The sequence below is a fragment of the Microchirus variegatus genome, assembly GCF_963457635.1.
Source record: "Microchirus variegatus genome assembly, chromosome: 10".
Taxonomy (NCBI): domain Eukaryota; kingdom Metazoa; phylum Chordata; class Actinopteri; order Pleuronectiformes; family Soleidae; genus Microchirus; species Microchirus variegatus.
In genome coordinates this window covers 16,744,670-16,764,598 of record NC_139811.1, presented here as the reverse complement: position 1 = coordinate 16,764,598, position 19,929 = coordinate 16,744,670, and the positions used below count along the sequence as shown (strand labels likewise).

The 19,929-nt window shown below is 43.2% G+C and overlaps 2 protein-coding genes across 3 annotated transcripts in view; one reads left to right on the top strand and one right to left on the bottom strand.

The window, feature by feature from the left end:
• Positions 1-10,924, top strand: part of LOC310933518 (BAR/IMD domain-containing adapter protein 2-like) — a gene marked incomplete at both ends in the record, with an annotated part of 55,609 nt that extends 44,685 nt beyond the window's left edge. Inside the window, 8 exons of the mRNA XM_083897027.1 lie at positions 2,762-2,914; positions 5,013-5,255; positions 5,529-5,760; positions 5,929-6,130; positions 6,258-6,326; positions 6,427-6,583; positions 6,743-6,780; positions 10,855-10,924. Of these exons, the coding sequence (XP_083753153.1) occupies positions 2,762-2,914; positions 5,013-5,255; positions 5,529-5,760; positions 5,929-6,130; positions 6,258-6,326; positions 6,427-6,583; positions 6,743-6,780; positions 10,855-10,924 (1,164 nt within the window). The remainder of the gene's footprint in view (positions 1-2,761; positions 2,915-5,012; positions 5,256-5,528; positions 5,761-5,928; positions 6,131-6,257; positions 6,327-6,426; positions 6,584-6,742; positions 6,781-10,854) is intronic.
• Positions 10,925-12,407: 1,483 nt separating this feature from the next.
• The window catches only part of LOC310932857 (serine/threonine-protein kinase LMTK1-like), a gene marked incomplete at its 5' end in the record, with an annotated part of 35,191 nt that continues 27,669 nt past the window's right edge, over positions 12,408-19,929 (bottom strand). For both annotated transcript variants that reach the window (XM_083896232.1, XM_083896233.1), the window contains 5 exons: positions 12,408-13,900; positions 14,088-14,285; positions 14,362-14,542; positions 14,630-17,987; positions 19,113-19,262. In XM_083896232.1, the coding sequence (XP_083752358.1) occupies positions 13,872-13,900; positions 14,088-14,285; positions 14,362-14,542; positions 14,630-17,987; positions 19,113-19,262 (3,916 nt within the window). In that variant the 3' untranslated portion in view covers positions 12,408-13,871. The remainder of the gene's footprint in view (positions 13,901-14,087; positions 14,286-14,361; positions 14,543-14,629; positions 17,988-19,112; positions 19,263-19,929) is intronic.

Genomic DNA, 19,929 nt, shown 5'->3' with positions numbered 1-19,929 from the left:
CTTGGCTGCTGGTAGTGGGGAAGTGCTGTGCTCTGGTGGTTGTTAAATGAAATACATCCGTACTGTGGTGGTGTCGAGCACAGGAAGCAAACGGCAACTGAACAAACTCAGCTTTCTCGGCTGTTGTTGCTTTGAAAACGCAACCAAACTGAACTTGAGGGACAGTTTATGACACCTTTGCACCAAGACAGGGTTTTTGCCTGTTTCCCTTCTGTCACTGAGAATGAAACTTTATTTGCTTTACTTTGTATACTTCTTTATAAGCTATGGTGAGTCATTCACATATCATTCAAAAAAAGTAAAATAAAAATAAATTGATCAGTAATCGACAACTAAATAATTTGCTATTTATTTTGATAATTAATCAATAATTATTTTTGTCTCTTTTAGTTCAAAACCAAGTTCTCTGATTTCAGCATCTTAAATATAAACTAAAATCTGTGACGTGTGGACAAAACTAAACTTTTGAGGCTGTCTCTGAGTTTTAGTGGCAACTTTTTGACATTTAATGGATAAAAGAACTATTCATTAATGGAGAAACTAATCAACAGATTAATCGATAGTGAAAATGATCATTGCTTACAGCTCCAGTTACATGATGCATGGTTACTTGATTAAACTCCCCTCCTGACTTGGTCTCAATCGAATCAATACAAGTTGGTATTGCAGATTTTTCCCAGGTCAGTATTTTTCAGCAGATGTTACAGCGCTGAAGCCATGAGTCAGCCGTACTATTTTTGGTCGACAATGTCGAAAACCTTCAGCCACCATTTTGCAAACTCTGCTTTTTGCAGGTATACTGTGTCCAAACGTGAACCACCATTCAAAAGAAAAAGAAAAAACCTTAAATATGAACAAATATCCCTTACATTTCAGTTGAGTTCACACAATGCTGTTCTCAGTATTGTGATATTTAGAGCTTGTGTTGCTTAAGGACATTCCTGCGCTGGCTGCACACAGGAAGTGTTTGATTTCATGTCAGGACAGAAGGAAGCAACAGTAGTGTAGCACGAGTAAAATGAAATGGCTGCAATGGTATGACTGTAAAAGCAAATAATTCCACACAAAAAGCTTCAGTTAACTCTACTGATCAAAAAAACCCAGTGGTTCAGCATTTTCACGGGATAAACGCTTCTTTCCCACACCTGCACCTGTGCTGCTATCGTTTCTATTCACAAAGTCAAGATAATAACACCAACACCAACAACAACAAACGTCCCCGAACGTTACACACCACAGGTTCTAAATGCCACTTCTTCGTCAAGTGAAGACTTCCTGTAGCTTCTCTCCCCTGACCTGTGTTGGTGTTCCCTCGTGACATTTTGTTAGAGAGCTCACGCTAAGACGAACCGACAGCTCTGTTTATCGTTGTTTCCCCACTCGGGGAAGGGATTATAGTGGGCCCTCTCTCTGTGAGCACTTCCTCCTCCACATGGCGGCGTCTTCAGTTATAATCGCCTCGTTGCAGAGACGCTCTGCAGGGAAAATACTGGCTGGGGAAAGTTACTGCGGAAGACTCTCTATCTGCTTAACTGTTAACTGTTAACTGCCAGGGTGCACTTAGCCTCTAATTGCTCCAGTGGAGCTGTACGATGATTGACAGTATTAGACTGTGCTGTACTGAGAAACCCGGAGGTTTGAATTTGACTAATTGTGTTATTTTAAAAGGACTTGTTGATGTTGAACCCTTTCCTTGTCAGAACCTCCTGTCCCTTGGACGCTGTAAGTGATCTGCTTTGAAAGATGGTCCTCCTAGTCAAAATAATCAAACAAAAATAAACTATAGCAGTGATTCCAAAAGTGTGGGCTGTGGCCCCCTTGTGAGCCATGACCGTACTGCAGACGGGCTGTGAATTAGTATTTTTTTGTATGTTCACATGAAAATAGAAATCCATCCATCCATTTTCTACCACTTTTTCCTCCACACAAGAGTCGCGGGGTGCTGCTGTGCCAATGGATTAGGTGGGGTCTAATGCAGGTGGCCACACATAAGAGACAAACCACCATTCACTCTCCCACTCATACCTACGGTCAATTTAGAGTGTCCTATTTACCTAATCCCCATATTGGATGTTTTTGGACTGTGGGAGGAAGCCTGAGAACCTGGAGAAAACCCACGCACACACGGGGAGAACATGCCTGTGTGTGTGTGAAAAACACTAGGGGTGGGGGAAAAAATGCGATTCACATATGAATCTTGATTCTAATCATCCACGACTTTGAATCGATTTATAAACTTACAAAATCGATTTTTGAAAAAATAAATAAATTATCTTATACAAACTGTATTGTTTTGATGCCATAATTTGCCTTTACACACTATGCATTGTATCAGTTTTTGAATCGAGAATCGTGTGAATCGAGAATTGTATGAATTGAATCGGGAATCGATTTTGAATCAAATCGTGACCCTAAGAATCAGAATCGAATCGTGAGCCACCCAAAGTTTCACATCCCTAAAAAACACCATGCAGAAAGGCCCTTGTTCCAACGAAGGCTTGAACCCGGGTCTTCTTCCTGCAAAGGCAAGAGTGAAAATAATAATATATATATATGTATGGAAATTATTATTAATCCTAGTCTCATGTGTTGATCAGAGTTGTGATTCAAGGTTTGGACCTCAGAGAATTTTAAGATTTCAAAATGGGCCCCAGCACTTTTAAGTTTGGGATTGGCTGATCTAAAGCATCATGCCCACTGATGCTGATAACACATTTGTTTCATTTCCACTCATGTTTTTTGTGTGCATGTTTCCTTTCAGTATGTGGAGACCATCAGCAGTAAGCAGACTGAGCTGGACACCTTCATCGCCGACGGATACAAGACGGCCTTGTCTGAGGAGCGTCGCAGGTACTGCTTCCTGGTGGACCGCCAATGTGCCGTGGCGAAGAACAGCAGTGCCTACCACGGCAAGGTACGTCCCGAGTGCTGTGTGTGTGTGTGTGACCACCGAGATGATTAGAAGTGGGACATTTGAGTGTCGGTCGATGAATAAGGAGCGAGAAAAGGAAAGGATGTATTCAGTCTTCTGATTATAGCGATGTGAAAGTGAGTCATTAGTGAATGTTACATTACAGAAATCAGTGCTGCCATTTAAATGTTCACACTCGATGAGTAGTTCAAGTTTAAAGAAAGTATGACGTATGTGCATGGGTACTTTGGTGATGGAGATATGAGCCAACATATCTAACCTGTCATAGGAATTTGATTTAAATGCTGTAAAACCATGTGATGAACAGGAGTTAATTACAGCATGTATGTAAAATCAGGTAGACAGGACATACTGGACAGTGTCACCATTTTGTTTTTAGTGTTGATAGTTCTTCTTAGCCTGTTTCCAGCACTTCATACCACAAATATTCACAATTCCGGCCCTTTAATTTTGGAAAGTTTTGCCAAAGTTTTGCAGGTCAGCTTCTAAAACTTCTAATCTTATTGTGTTATTGTATTATATTGTACTGATTCAAGGAAAAAAAGCACTCCCGACATCTGTTGTATATGCAAATCATTCGCTATAGGCCATTGTTCGGCATATCAGGAGATGTATAATTCAAAGTCACAATAGCTTTTACCATTCATAGGGGCCTTGTCATTTTAAAAATTCATTAAGCCTGCAGACAATGCCCAGCTGACAGACATCTGAAGCTGCAATCCATCAGTGCGCCTTTGAACATCTCCACCTTGTTGTGGGGAGAACTGCCTCGCTCAGTCGGCTCACTCATAAATGACTAACTGGGAAAAAAAAGCATGTGCAGGTACGGTGAATATAAATCAAGGCTCAATGTGCAAAGAAAGAAGATATGGCTGTAAATTATCTCTCAAACATGTGTGTAACACGCACACACGTGTACATGTGTGTGCTACACACAAATCTTGGGTAATGGACTCCATCATTCTCCGGGGATTACTGGTGGGTGTGAACTGCCAGCCTGAAGATGTGGCTGGATGAGAACTGTGTGTGTGTGTGGGGGGGGGTGCTCTCTTTCATGTGTATGTTTTTTTGTTTTTTTCCCCCAACGTGGAGTCTAGTCATTAATCAGGATGGGGGAGTGCGTGGGAAGAGCTCACCTTCAGCAAACTGAAGAACCCTCTCTCAGAGGATCTGTAGTGTGTCCAAGAGAGACATTAGCATATTCAGAGAGACACAAAAATGTCTGTTCTGTGTATATATCTGTGCTACAGCCATGTCCAAAGGCTGTGAGACAGGTTCCTGCGTTAGTCTGTTTTTCGTCCCTGTAGCTCACCCACGCAACGCATTATCATGGCCGTGCAACGGGGGTCAAGTGGTCAAGGATGTTTAGTGACAAACGCACTTTTCAGAAGATATAATAGGAATTATTCAAGGTTTAGCAAAGGAATCGCATCCCGAATGCTAAATAGGACCCAGAAGCGGTGATGTGATGTGATGTGATGTGAAAAAAAAGAACTGAATAAAAGAGGAAAAAACAAACTAAAGCAGGAGATATCAGGGTATGAGAGAGAAACCCAAAAAAGAACCTAACATGAGGAAGTGGAAACGGGGAACCACAAAAATAAACCAAATACAAAATCAGATTAATTAGAAGTGACATCACCTCCAAGATGTTCCACAGACGCACAGAGGAAAGTCTTAGCTGCTCTTGCTCTTTTGGAGTGGAGACAACTTACAAACAATTGGCGTAACAGAGCGGACAAAGACTGGGAAGCAGAGAGACCAGATGTACTACGGAGGCAGGGATAACTGACTAACACTGGTGAAACCCATCAGACGATCAAGGCCAACACAGGAAGTAAAACCAGACAAGGTACACACACTTGGAAGAAAACAGAAAAAAAAAAAAAACTCCAGTTGATGGAAACAACAAAGGTCATCAATCACTACAACAAAAGTCCAAAGAAATGTTCAAATAAAGAATTTCTTGACTGAGCTTTTTCACTGTTCACATTTCAGCCACATAATCCACTCCCCAGAGTTGTCATTCGTCTTTTTTTTCGTGTCATGTATCTCTTCCATCCTTCCCTCCTCCTTTCAGGGCAAAGACCTTCTGACCCAGAAGATTCCAGTGTGGCAACAGGCCTGTTCAGACCCCAACAAGCTGCCCGAGAGGGCCATGCTCCTCGCCCAACAGATGGGCTCTGCCGCCCTCGGGGGCACAAGCCCGCTGCATACATCCAAATCCAACCTGGTCATCTCTGACCCCATCCCTGGAGCGCAGCCTCTCCCTGTGCCACCAGAGCTGGCCGTCTTCATGGGTGGTGGTCTTGGACACTCAGCGGTGAGTGCCGGAAGTTACGGCAAAAAAAAGAAAAAATTGCGGCAAGTCTTAATAATAGTTTGCCATTCATGGTTCTTCGTCGTCAATGTTGAATCGCAGACGATTTTGAGTATATTCTTCATTCTTTCTTAGACAAATCTGAGTACTATTGTCCCAACATCTCTCTATATTCTGCAAATCAGATAGACATCTCTCTCTAGTCTCAGTTTAAAGATGCCACTCAAGTAATGAGTGATGAACTCTTACTGATTATAATCTGCTTGTTTATTCCAGAGGCTGATGGGCCCTGATGGCATGTCCATGGTCAATGGGACAACAGGAGCCCACGGAGAGGAATATTGGACAGATGGGGGGACCATGTCTGTGTCTCAAGTCAGGCCTTCATCCCCTCAGACCCAGGCACAGGGCCAGACCCAGTCTCAGCCTCAGAGACAGGTCAGCGATGTCTACTCCAATACTCTCCCAGTTCGCAGGCCTGCCCCTGCCAAAAATAAGAACCCCGTGGGTAAGATATCCGGAGAAGGAGTCATAAAATGATGAAATCATGAAATGATTTCAAATTTAAAATATTGCTGAAGTTAGTGCCTGGATATTACCTTTCATTTATTCAGAGCTTTTATGACTCCTCATAATGACGATCGTTTCTTTCATCATTGTTCTGTGATATCTTCAGGTGAGACACGGACCCTACCCAGATCCAGTTCCATGGCAGCGGGCCTGGAGAAGAATGGTCGCTCCCGCGTCCAGGCCATCTTCTCCCACGCCGCAGGCGACAACAACACCCTGCTCAGCTTTTCCGAGGGCGACGTCATTACCCTGCTCGTGCCCGAAGCCCGTGACGGCTGGCACTATGGAGAGAATGAGAAGAACAAGATGTAAGTCATTTAATTCATGTATTCCGTTTTGCTAGGAGCCATGCTGTGAGAGTGGATAAATGTTCCTCCCTCATGTAGATAGAGAGAAAGTAGAATTTATGTTTGACAAGGTCTTCACTTTTCTCAGGCGTGGCTGGTTCCCGTTCTCCTACACGCGTGTGCTGCCCGAGAGCGACAGCGAGAAGCTCAAAGTGAAGTAAGCTGTCATTTTCACAAACAAGTGTCCAAAACCTAACAAGTGCAAAATGAGTCTCCACGCCTGAGGCCTTTTGTTTTTGTTTTTCTAACCTTACCAGTTTGCACCATGGGAAAAGTAGCAGCACAGGGAACTTGTTGGAGAACGACGGCTCGCTGCCCACGCCCGACTATGGCCTGACCGCCCGACTGCTGGCGCAGAGTCTAGCGCAGACCCGTCCCCGCCCCTACAGCATGGCAGCAGGCTTTGCCACACAGGTATTGTATATGTCACAGTTTCTCCAAATGTCACAGTCACTCTGCGACCAGACAGAAATCCTGCACTCAATCCAAATGTATTCTCAGTTTCTGCCGCCACCTAGTGTCTGTGTGTTCTCACTGCACACAAAGTAAAGCAAATTACTTTCTTATTTCCAGCCTGCCATTGAGGATTATGACGGCCGCTTTGCCACAAGGTAAGTGCGTTTTCTGCTGTCTCCTTTTTTCGAAGAAATGTCTGATACTGTATGACTGCTGCTGCCATCTAAAATTTCACATGGATAGTTCAGAGGAAGTGCTTAACTTTTCCTTAGATGTAGACACGAGTGCTTAGAGAAAATCATCCGAGCTCCTGCATGTGCAAGCTTGGATACAAGGCTAAGAGACAGCAAGGCTATATCACATATAAGCAGGTTTTATGTATTGTTTGTATTGTAGTGTGGGGGTAAATAAAAAAAAACACAGTGTACTCCTAAAACATTTGTGCACTTGCTATACTTCAAAAAGATCAATATGAATATGAAGAAGTGCTGAATTTATTTATTTGTATTCTTTTGTTGGTGGTTGTTTGGTGGAGAACATAAAGTAAACAATGAACAATAGGAAACAGTGATGAGATGATGAACAGAAAACCATTTTATCTGATTTGCTGGACGTTCTCTTCATCAAATCATCACGTAAAAAAAAAAAAAATCTCCACCTTGCCGTATGTATGCAGTGTTTCCTTTGGATATTTGTTTACTGTCTTCTTTATCCTTCTGTTTTTTTCTCTTCTATACTTTTTATTTTTATTTTTGCTATTATTATTATTATTATCTAGTCTAAGTGGAGTCAGCGTTTCACTCAGATTCCTCTTGGCCCAGTGTACTTTAACTGTAATCCTATCAAGTCCTTGCTGACTCACCAGGGTTGTGTGAGGTTAGGATTAGGAATTATCCTGTGTCCGTTTCTGTCCCAATCTGAGTGTACATTATTGTGTATTTTAAGTGTGTGCGCCTGTGGAATAGAGGCAGCGTATGTATGTGTGAGAGAGAATGTGCGTTTGGTGGAGTACATGTTGTGACAGTAGAAATCATGCCGACTCCCATCAATCATCGCTGTCCTTCAGCACTGGGGCCTTGGGCACCAGTATCAAGCTTTATTCTTCACATCTCCTCTGAATGTGTGTGTGTGTGTGCGTGTGTGTTTTCTGTATAAATATTTTTTGAGACGACACTGTCCTGCAGGGTGTATTCACCCCACCCTCCCCCCAAAAAAGACTAATCTAACATCTCTTCAGCTAAGGAGATGACTTGATGATTTTCTCATCAACGCTAACTATTTTTGCGTTTGTCTGTGACCGATGCAGACAAATGTTGACTAAATTGTTTCACATTGGGAAACACTATCCGACCGCTAAACCTGTGCGGATAAACCACGTTGATGAGGGAATTGGAAGTCCAATCTTCCTGATCACGGCGGGTGTGTTTGGAGATGAAGGTGTAGGTGGGGGTGACGTCGATTTCTGGACCCCACCTACATGTCTCCCAAACTCTACTGTGCCTCCTTGTGCCTGTCTTTGTCTTTCTCCATTTCTCTCTGAGTGTGTCCGACCTGGCAAGCTTCCTTCTCTCTTTGTTCTACAGTGACAGTCCTGATGGCAAATTGATTTCGACTGTGTGAGAACAGACATACAGACAGACACAGACAGCTCCGGATAGCACAGGGGCCTCTTCCTTCCCATCTTTCCCCTCCTCTTAGCCTCCCTCCTGTCCACTTATCTCCACCTCTCCTCCTCCTCCTGCCTCCACACACACCCCTTCTCCAAGTGGAAGAGGCCAGTTTCATCCCTCCTTTCTGTCCTCTCTTCCTCCTCGGGTCCCTCCTTTCCTCCTTCCGTCCCTCCTGGGTGCTGCTGCTGGTGGTGTCGGTGTGGACAGTAGCGGATGGTGGGTGGAGGATTGCGTTGAGCGAGAGAGCCAGAGCGGGGCCTACCTGCTCGGCATGCAGCGATATGGACTCTGAATGAATACTGTATCTCTGATCACGGTCCACCATCACGGACTGATCTCTCAAGAGACTGCCTTTGCTACTGCTCGTCTTTCATGCATGTACATGGTTGTGTCATGTTGTCATTTTGACATGTTCATGTACTTGTACAAGTGCCAAAAGACTTAAATGTCATTGTACTAAAGCCACTGGCTGAAATGGCCTTTGAAGCACACACGGGCCCAGTGTTATCGAGTTCCCACCAAACACACGCACACATACGGTACACGTGCTTAAAAAGAAATAAAAAAAAGACGCTTTGTTCACAGTAAAGGTTGTGCAGCAGATTACCGTTTCTGTTCTGAGAGATCCCGTAGGTGGCGCTGTGCTTCCTTGTGTCAGTACTAGACTTGATTTTCTGTCCAGAGCGTGTGTATGTGTGCGTCATATCTGCCTTACTTTGCTTTTTTTTTTTCTATCAAAACACATACTTTACATGCAATGAAGCAAGTTTTCTAATGAAGCTTCAAGAATATACAGTATATATAAATATATATATATAAATATATATCTATGAAAACATAATATATACATATTTTTCCCCATTAGTCCGCCAAATTGCACTGTATTATGATCACGAAAAAAAACATGTTTTATTCAAAATTTTACTTAAACTTTTCACCCTCAGCCCCCGCAGAAAACTTGGATGAACTTACTGCCAGGAAATCTAGTTACAGAACTAAAATGCGTCGCTCTAGTTACCTTCAGTTTGGTGTTTTCCAGCAGCTGCAGTGAGGTCGAAGGGGTCTTTGAATCTTCCGTCGAGTGTCCCCCCGATAACGGCTGTGAATTAGTTTTAGGTTAAATAACAACCGCGGCTTTTTTTTTTGAAGTTCTCAGTGTTATTTATGATTGTATTCCCTGAGTGGCTATGTGTTTTTTTTGTTTTGTTTTTTTTGGTCTATTTCTTTAAAAAAAAAAAAAAAAAGTATTGTCCCTGTATAAATAATAAAAAAAAGATATTTGCAGAAACATTGAGAAATTACTCCTAAGTTGAAGTGTTTATTATATGCATGCTGTGGAGGGAAACTAGAACAATGTGATTACTAAAAATTGACCCTGAATGTATGGTGACTTTTTACAAAGGTATTCTGAATAAAAACATATCTCTATATATTAATAAACAGTCTGGTCTGACGAGAAATCTGTTCCGACGGTAACGTTTTTCAGTCGAAAAGATTGAATATCTCTCTTGTTTCAAATATTTCAAAGCCTCCTAAACCGCTCACATCCTCCCTGCCTCACTGAAAAGGTTCAAATTGTGTCGCTTTTTGTGTGTCTTTCCAAACCACAGCTGTGTCCTGAGCATGCGTTTTCATCCTTTACCCCCTTCTCCAGTAACACTCATACCTTACTGTGTTGCTCTGTCACTCAAAAAGAAAAAAAAACCAACAAGACAGAATGTGTGTGTGTGTGCGTGCGTGTGTTTGGTGTGTATTGCAAGTGTTGCCTGCCTGCTTACCTTCTCTTTTGGTTATGATTTTGTGGCTTGTGGAGTTATATTTAAGTTGTATCGAAAACTCTTGTGTTCCGCAGTGAGAACCTTTTCCGAAACACCTGCCTGTTGAATGCTTAAACCTAAAAGAATTAGCGCATTATGGTTTTAGAGTTGAAGACCATGTCGGTACTGTACACGGCATGTTGAGCATGCAAGTGTGCACCTTTTTTTTGTTTTTTTTGTTTTCCCATCCATCATTTCAGTTCAGAGTTATTATTATCACCAGACTAACCATGCATGCTCTGAGAGATGAACCATTCAAACCCAAAGGTTCTCTTTACCTTCCAGTTTGGGTCCAGAATTGTCCCGGTTCTGAGGGAACAGGACCTCCGTAAGTCACCAGCTTCCATTTGCCTTTCAGCCAAACAGTCACTTCTTTTTTTTTTTCTTCTTTTCTCTCTGTCATTGGCTGTCTGGCTGTAATAGGATGCTGGGAATCACGGGTTCTTTTCTGTCCTCTGGCCTCCGTGGACATTGGCCTCTGGTTGCAAAAGAATTACTCATGCTTTTTTGTTTTTGTTCTCTGTGTAAGATAAATATAGGCACTAACTCTGCATGCATTTTTATTTTTAGTAGTTGCTCACCACATGCTTGCTGAAACTCAATACATGCCGCAACTCTTTGCCTAAACGTTAAGAAGGCCGATTTCTCTGGGTGTGGTTAGATCATAGATCATAAACTAAATTGTGTTCTGCCTTCAGCCTAATTATCACTGTTCCTTGCCCCACCCCTCCTCTCCCCACAGTGACTGTTCCATGGAGGTCTACCTCCGGCCCACCTTCAATGATGACCGATCTGCGCCCATCTACTACTAACGGCCTGCTGTCCCCCCCCTCCCCACCCTCTGTGGTCACTTATTTACAAAGGAGGTGGGGGGGAAAGGCAAATGCTGACATGCTTAAAGCTTAAAGCCTCGGGTAAAGAAAGCGTAAAATCACCTCACAGGCCGTGTTACTCTTCTAAGAAACTATAGATCATTTACCGAGGAAATTCACTCACAGAGTTTTCAGGTTATTCTTGTAATGTTTTTTTTTTGTTGTTTTGCTTTGACGCCTCCACAAACACTGACATTTGAGCGCAAAGTGCGGCCGTAGATTTTTAAATATTTAGATCTCACTGGTTGTGGATAAGGTATGGCTTATTATAGGTTTTTCCTAGCGATGATGTTGCGTTATTGTTATTATTTATCTGCACTTCTCTTGTGGGATTTCTTTTCTTTTTTTTTTTTGTCTTCCTCAACACTGTAAATTACATTTGAGGATTATTTACTACATGAATGAGCAGTGGAGACACACTCTTGTGTTAGCTACGCGCGAGGCTTGAGGGTCAATCTTAAGACGGTCGGCTGTAGTTTTCAGTGAATCACTGTAATAAACACTGAACACACAAAGTTAAAGCTAAAACTTAGACGGTTGCTTAGTAAAACTGTAATTCTGCTTTCGCCGAGTGACATAGCACTATACAGTGTATTTTCTAGTTTTGAAAACAGTACACCCAGAATTTCAAAGTGGGAACTGTGCCTTTTTTCTTTCTTCTTCTTTTTTTTCTTCTCCATTTGTATGTAAACATAGGCTCCATACAGCGTTGGGTTAATCACTGGGATTATCTCCCACTTTTTGTTTTGCTTGTAAATTCATACCTAGTGTTTTTTTTTTCTTTTAACATTTAGCTTTATTAAGGGAGTGGTAGTTTATCAGATAAGGCACAGTATTATAGCTTTGGATCTTTCTCAGTATTATACACTCATCTGGGAGGAGAGCTGGAGGAAGTGGTATGTATGCACGAGTGTGTGTGTGTGTGTGTGGGTGTGTGGGTGTGTGGAGACGGCCGTGGAAATGTATGCGATGGAAGTGCAAGAGTGTGTGAGGATGTGGGGGGGAAAAAAAGAGTGAGTTCCTCTTAACCAGCGGTCACAAAACATGGATGAGTCTTTTACACTGAGGGATATGATCATGCTTTTATTACACAGCTCCTTGGGTGTCGAGTTTCCAATGCATTTGTTTTTTTTTAAACAACAACTTTTATATAGCTTTAATTTTGTCCATTTCTCACCTTTGTCCCCCCCCCCCCCCGTTTGTATTATATCTGTACTGTACAGAAAGTGCATCTAAATTATCCTGTCCAAAATAAATCTAAATGGGCACAAACATCATATTTGTATGTGTTGTGTCATATTTTTGTGTTTTATTTATGTATTGTTGTGTGTGTATGTGTGTCCTTGTTGTTTGAAACTGATACATGGACATTATGACAGACACAAGAAGGGAAAAAGTATTTGAATTTATTCATTTGGGATAGTACAATAGCCATAAGTGAGGAAGGGGGCGAGGGAATGGAAACAGCAATGATGTTACTACTGGTGCATAGAACAGCCCACCTCACCTTCTCCAAATTGCGTCTGCCACTTTATCGCCAATGGGCTTTGTAAATATCTCTTTGGCAAATTTGAAAGAGTGTCACCCCTGGATTGCATCTTTTCAAATGCTTGTACAAAAATACCAGCAATTTTTTTTTTTTTGTCTCTTCTTGCAGAATTTAAAAGGCATAGTGAGAGGAGACAGGATTGGCACTTTCAGCTCGAGAGGAATAAGAGATGGGGAAGGAGCTTTCAATACAGCAGTAGTAATTCAAGTCGAGCTACCTGCTACATGTTGATATAACATTCATACAATAATATGCGATTTATCCTCTTTATTGAATTTTTTTGTACACCTCAAACCCAGGCACACAACTGCAATAGAATACATTGTGTGGGAGATCATGGAGGATGACGAAACTTGACATTCAACACGTATGACTGGCACGTTCACAATGACATGGCTCTGGTGTCACTCTATTGCTGATGAAAATGCAACCGAAACGAAGCTGAAATTAAGTGAACCTGTAGTCGGCGCTGTGGACACGAACCGAGGGGGGGGGGGGGGAATCACGTGTTTAGATTTTTCATTCCAGGGTGGGGACAAGAGTCATCACTCCTACAAATAATGGCTAAATGGTTTAAACAAAGTGCTTCAGACTGATTCAAACGACATGACTTGTGTTTCAGAAGTGAGTGGTGGTTATAATCGAGGAGTGACAACAGCATATTCACTATAAGATACAACTTGGATCGAGGGACAAATTGGGCTGCGGCACCTCCATCCTCAAAACCGTACCACCGCCACCCACAAACCTTTTTTTATTATATTATAAGAGTCGGATTTGATTTTTAAAACACAAAAGCATCTTATGCATCAGTCATGAAGCACTGTTTTCTGGCTTCAACCACATGGAAGTTGTAACAGTCTTTAAAAATGCCAGATTTACGTTAAGCACATAGACCGAGGCAGCCAATGAGAGGAGCAGCTATGAAGCCCGTCATGTTATCATTTATCTTTTGCTATTTTTATTTCTTTTTTCATTTATTTTTCTCACAAATTAAATGGCCTGTAAGGTGACCGACGAATGTCGTCATACTATTTTCTTCATGATGTTCCACAGCAAACAATATGATCAGATATTCCATCTGTTCTCGTGGTTGCCATACCAGCAGCAATCTCTCCGTCGTCGTCGTCACAGAATTAACAGAAAAAAAGTGTGCAAATCATCAAGAGGGTTTCACTACAGTACGAGGCACTGTTTCAGAAAGGGTCACTGCGGTCAGACGCCCCGAACATCGATAAAAATAAAACTCTGTCAAACATCTGAATATAATAATGCTGCTTTTCTGTGTTTGAGAAGGATCAGGGTTCTCTCTCTCATCCAGTCGGCGCCTCGGAGCTCTCAGTCTTTTGGACTATATTCTCCTTCCCCTGTTGGAAATGGATTGGAAAAAGGTGGTGTCATTTATTTCTCAATTTGAGGGATTTGTATGTTGCAAACACTCAAATGTACACTGCTAATGTCTGTAGTTCAGTGTTGGTAACGCACATGTTAAGTTGCTTGCATCATAATTATACTGTAACGATTCTAAAGATGTATGAAAGTGTTTGTACAGACCTGTTGCTGAGCTTATGTGAGAGTCAGAGACATGTGTGATAGAGAACCGTGAGACCATGAACCGGTTAAGTGCTACAGCAGCAGGTTTGGGATCCTCGGGGCTATTGGATGTGGGTGAGGATTTGGGCTCGGGGATGAGGTCAGGTGAAGATGGACGGGGCTCAAACGAAAGTTCTTCTTTCCATTCGTAACTTCCATCTGAAAGCCCACACAGTCACAGTTACGTACAGGATGAAATGCCTGATGACGTCAACGTTTTATGTCACAAACTCACCCTCTTCTGACTTGTTTCCATCCGTTTGTCCAGAAACACGTAACGATTCACAGTCTTGACCTTCAACTTCAGCATCAGGTGTCGGCTCGTGGTCGGAGGTATTTTCCTCTGAAGATTCCTGCCCACTGGACTCTGTTCCTGTGGCGAAGGTGAAGTCAGCCAGCTCTCCTGTGGGACTCTCCTGAAAGTAGAAAACATACACATTATTTCTCATTTAATAATTAACAAAGAATGCATATTAGCATAGATTTTACTTGACATGTCATACCTGGTCAAAAAGGTACACCGTAACATCGTCAAAGAAGGACACCACTTTTTTCTTCCTCTCCAACTCATCACAGAAGGACTGGGTGAGCAGGGTGGGCATCTTTAGGAGACTGCGGAGGTGTCTGGCCCTGCTGCAGTCGCTCACCACCACTGGCACTGTGGTGAAATCCTCCTCGCTCTCCTCACTGTCTTCATCTTGGATGTTGTAGGTCCTCAGCTCTTCATCGGACTCGCTGTCATCCGAGTCGTCTTCATCCTCCGCCTCCTCCAGCGGCGCTCTCACATCTTCTCCGCACAGCTCCAGCAATGACGAGGAAGATGAAAGGTCAACGGGGCCGTTGGATTCTTCACACAAACTGTCCTGTGAGTCGCATTCCTCCGCGTCTATATCTTCGAAATCATCTTCACTTATTCGCTCACTGTCCCTTCTGTCCTCCTCCTTATGATTGAATTCGGGCAGCTCCTCCTCCTCTGTGGATACAACGCCGTTGTCGTTTTCCTCGTGAACCTCATCTGTGCAGTCTGTCATGGTGGAGTCCGAGTTCAAAGACTGGGTAGAGGAGCAATCTTCTGCTCTTCTGCTGCCTTCCTCGTGGTTAGCCGAGGCTTCCTGGACAGCAGACGATGGTTCAGACGTGACCGAGGAACTGAGTTCTGAAGAAGGTTCTTCTCCTGAGTGCTCTGTCTCCAGTCCTAGGTCATCCTCTGCAGGGGCCGACTCTTTGGTCAGACAGCCACCCATCTGTGGGGGAAATGGTGATAACATGGACAAACCAGGAGTGGGAAGGTAATTGGTTGAACTGTGGTCACCACCTGAGAGATTGACCACAACGGAACCTTTTTTGTTTTTCAGATTTGTTAAATGTTCCCCATTATTTAATTGCCCGCTCATTGAATTGTCGCCTCGAATGGAGTCCAGTTTCTCAGCAGTGAAGACGTGGTGGGCAGAACCTGCAAAGAACGTATTGCCTTCCTCTTGGGGGCTCTTCTCATTGTCAACATCATAATCAGAGAAATAGGCAGAGTCCCTGCAGGGGTTCTTATCGATCAGACTTTTTAAATGTAGCTCTGAGGTATTGGTGGACGTGCAGACACCCTGGCCTAAACCCACCTGCAGAATAATCTCAGGATCTCCACCCAGCCTAGGGCTCCCCTCTCCACCCCGAGTATCCCCAAGCTCCTTGAAGATAAATTCTGGAGATTCGTTGTTCTCCGTGTCATAGCCACTGTCCAGGGATTTGGGCAAGATGGGGGTATTAAAAGGATCGGGGCTGAAGGCCTGATCACAAGTACTGGCCATTGATGAGGACAGGTTAAAGGTATCTATAGAGTCGGATGTTCCCCCTGGATTCTTCAGTGGACTCAACTCGTCTTCTTCTACCTCAGCGTAATCTAAATTGAAGTCAGCAAAGATACCTGATGTGATATCGTTCATGTCGTCATCGTCATCCTCACTGTAGTCGCCCATCTCAATCAGACTCATGCCGGATTCTCTTGCCCCCACTTTACTCTCCAGTGCTCTGCTACTTTCTGACATCTCTGGACAGTTCAACCTTTTGTCTCCGAGAATATATATTCCTGACGAAACCCCGTCCCAGATGTTACCTCTGTGCTTGCCTGACGAGGCTCCTGTTTGACCTGGCTGAGGATCCTTGAAAGAGGATGGGGATTTTATAAAGCTGGTCTCGGGTATCATCTGAGGCTCAGAGTACAGTCTCTCTCCGTGAAGCAATGATTGCTTTTCATATTTTCCCTCCACTTTTACACCATCTGTACTTCTGGAATTAACACTTGAGCTGGTATGAGACTCAAATGTTATTAGATTTTCTGCGGTTAAGTTAATTTCCACTTGAGTTTCCTCTCTTTCTTTGTGAGATAAGTGAATGTAGGAACTTAATTCCAAGAGCTCACTGCCTGCATCATAACCAGGGTCTCCTCGTTCTTCCTCCACACTGCCAGGCGAAATGGTGCCGTTGAAGGTTTTGGTGGTGTTAGAATGATCAATTCTATAGTGAAGGTCAAGATAGGTGTCATGCCCACTGCCTGCCTGCCTGCTCTCAAACGTCAGACTATTATTGTTTGCTGAATGGTTTGACGTCCAGTTAGTGGCGTCTCCCTCAGAGAAAAGGTCGTCCTCAATGTCTTCACCTCTCAGGTGGCCCACCAGCAGGCCATCGTCCGTTCCTACGTCAATACTAATGTGGTTAACAATGGGTAGTGTCTTTCTGAGTGGCCCCATCATATTATGACAACTTTCATTAACTGTGCTACGACCCGTGCTTGCTTCAAGGTAGGGATCACAGAAGCCTAAACTGGGGCTGCTCACTGCTTGTGACAAACTGCACGTGTTTTCTAAACACCCGACCGAATAGACGAGGTTTGATCGGGACTCTGGTGACGAGTCCTGTTCAGACGGACAGGACTGGCGGCACGTCTTGTATGCCGAAGTTTGCTCACAGTATATTGCGCCATCCTGATTAGGAGAGAAGCAGTTCATGGGGATGGTTCTGGAAGCCTGTCTCAACAGCGGATCTATGGTTAGTTGAACAGTTGGACTTGAGTCGGAGTCGTAGGCAGTATATTTGGTGTTGTCAGCAGTTGACCAGTAAGCGCGGGGCTGTGCCATGGACGAGGCGGTCCGACTCTCAGAGGACAACCTGCTGTTACTGGCCTCCAGTCCTGGGCTGTAGTCCACAACGCTGTCATCCAAGTTAATGTTACATTCTACTGGTTCCTCTATGCGGATGTAGTACTCGCTGCTGACTGAGGGGCTGTGGGCGCTCAACACTGGGACTACACCCGGGTGTTCAGGTTCATAATAGGACAGAGAGATACCTGAGGTCAGGCTGTCAGTCTTGCAGCCCCCTGAGGTGCTTCCTTTGCTTGAGTAGTAAATATCCTGGTAATGTGGGTTCCCCTGTCCCAGTGGCCCACTGGTGAAGGAAGAGCAGTACGGCTGCTCAGCTCGCGCCTGCTCCCACTTGTACTCAAAGTTGAGACCATGGCTGGTCTCTGTGACAGTCAATAGGTCATCCCCTGTGTCTGAGTGGAAGCTGTCAGAAAAGTGTTCCAGGAGGGGGAAGGAGGATGACGCAGAGGAGGCCAGCTCCGCTGCCTGACTTGGGTCTGTACCAGAGTTGTCTGCTGGTGCAGTTGTAGGGGTCAGGACTAGGGCTGTGGATGTAGCTGTGTGGGAGGTACTACCAAGCAGGTTGGGTCTCAGGGCATCCCAGCGTTGTTCAAAGTCCTCTTCAGCTTCACTGGAGCCTTTGGCACACAGGTATGTGACCAGAAGGTGGACCTCTTCACTGCTGGGTCTAAGCTCAGGCTGCAGCCAGCAGAATTGCATCACCTCATACCTGCACAGAAAGGAGAGAGAGAGAGAGAGAACCAAAATAGGCACAAAATGTTAGAAGAGAATGTTTTTGTAATCAGAAATGTATTTAAAGCCAAGTTTTAGCTTTTTAACTCTTTGGCGGCCAGCCATTTTTAGCGCAGAACTGCCAAGTGTTTTACAGCATTTTGACCCAGTGTGTACTATGACACCGAAACTACACTCTTAGTAATAAGGGTGTAGTTTCCATTTGGTGGTTTTTCAGAACCATTTGCTTCTGAAAAACCCTTTCCTGAAGAAAGGTTCTTGGTAACACTAATGGTTCTAGTAAGAACCCTTTTGATCCAGAGAACCCTTTAAAACCCCTTTCATGAATAAAGGGTTTTAAAAGGGTTCTTGGTAACACTAAGGGTTCCAAGTGGAACCTTTATAAAAGGTTCTACCTGCAACCAAAAAGAGTTTTCCTACGAAGACGGGCCAAATAACCTTATATGGTTCTACTTAGCACTTTTGTTTCCAAGAGTGTACTAAAAAAAAGAGTAGACTTTCTTTCATCAGACGTCATTGGCAGTGAACGGTTGTATTTGAATTTTCATCTATAGACGTCATTGGCAGCCAATGACTTAATTAAAGATGAGAGATTGTAAATAATTGATTTTAAACAAGCTATTAGGTCAGAGACATCATTTGCTATTAGATCAAAGATAACTTTTTCCGACACTTTCCGACATTCACTTATCCATTAACAACACTTTTTCAATGAAAGAACTGCAGTGCTGTTGCAGACATACTATGTTGACACTGTGTGTGTGTGTGTGTCTTCAGTGTTCACATTCAATGAAAAAACAGTATTTGGATGTCCTCCCCCCAAAAGATGAATGAGGTCATACAACTGTTGATCTTTGCCAGGGGGGAATCATAAAGAATAGGGAAAGTATTGATCATCTGCTCTTCCTCGCACTGAGAAATACTGCTACAATAAACTAGTGCACTACCCTAAGCAGAAACACACTTTAAAAAGATGACAGTGATTCATTTGAAATGTTTAGTTCAGTAGATCTCAAAGGCCAAAATGTATATTATGTTGCATCAATATATACAACATTCTGGGTGTTGAGTATTTTTCCCTAAGTGTGTGGGCAGGTCTTACCAGCGCTCAGCCAGTTGGAATTGGAGATGGGGTTTGGGTAGTTTGAGCTGCTGTTCCTTTACAACATATGTCAGCACCTGTCTGTCAGAGTAGTGTCTGTACGGTTGGTTTCCCAACTCGAAAAGCTCCCACATCGTCACCCCCAGTGACCTGCAGCAAGGAAAAGACATCATTAAGTGTGCTCACCACTCATATCTCTCTGTCTATGGCCTTGTTCCACACAATGTGTTCATTCCATAGCACTTGTTATATTACATGCATCTCTTCCCATGCATAAATCCACACACACATAGACGTTCTATTACTTGACAAATTAACCCTTAGAACAGAGCATTTCAGCTGCTTTTTTCCATTACTATGTAATATGCTACATATAGTATATACAGAGTGTATATAAATGTGCAATATAGTGTCTTATAGCCTTTTTTTCAGCACAACCTAGGCAATTTGATGAAAAAAAGGATTTCATTTTCACCAACTATATAAACACACCTGCGCAAAAAGTACTAAAAATGTTTAAAATTGGATTGAATTTGTGAAATTTGGAAATTCGTCACAGTTCAAAGTTCACTTGGCTCGTTTTTTTGAACAAAAACAAAAGAAAATGGGTCTATTTTTCCACTTGTGCACAATTATTGCTACTTTATATCACTAATGAAAATGTGAAATGAAAATTAACTTTGACTCAACAACACATAAGAAGACGATAACATTTTTTTTAAAAGCCTGAAGATGTGACCTAAAAACTCCTTATATGGACATATAAGGAGTTGCGTATTAGCTCGCCAATTTACCATGGGTGCAGCTGTGGCACAGA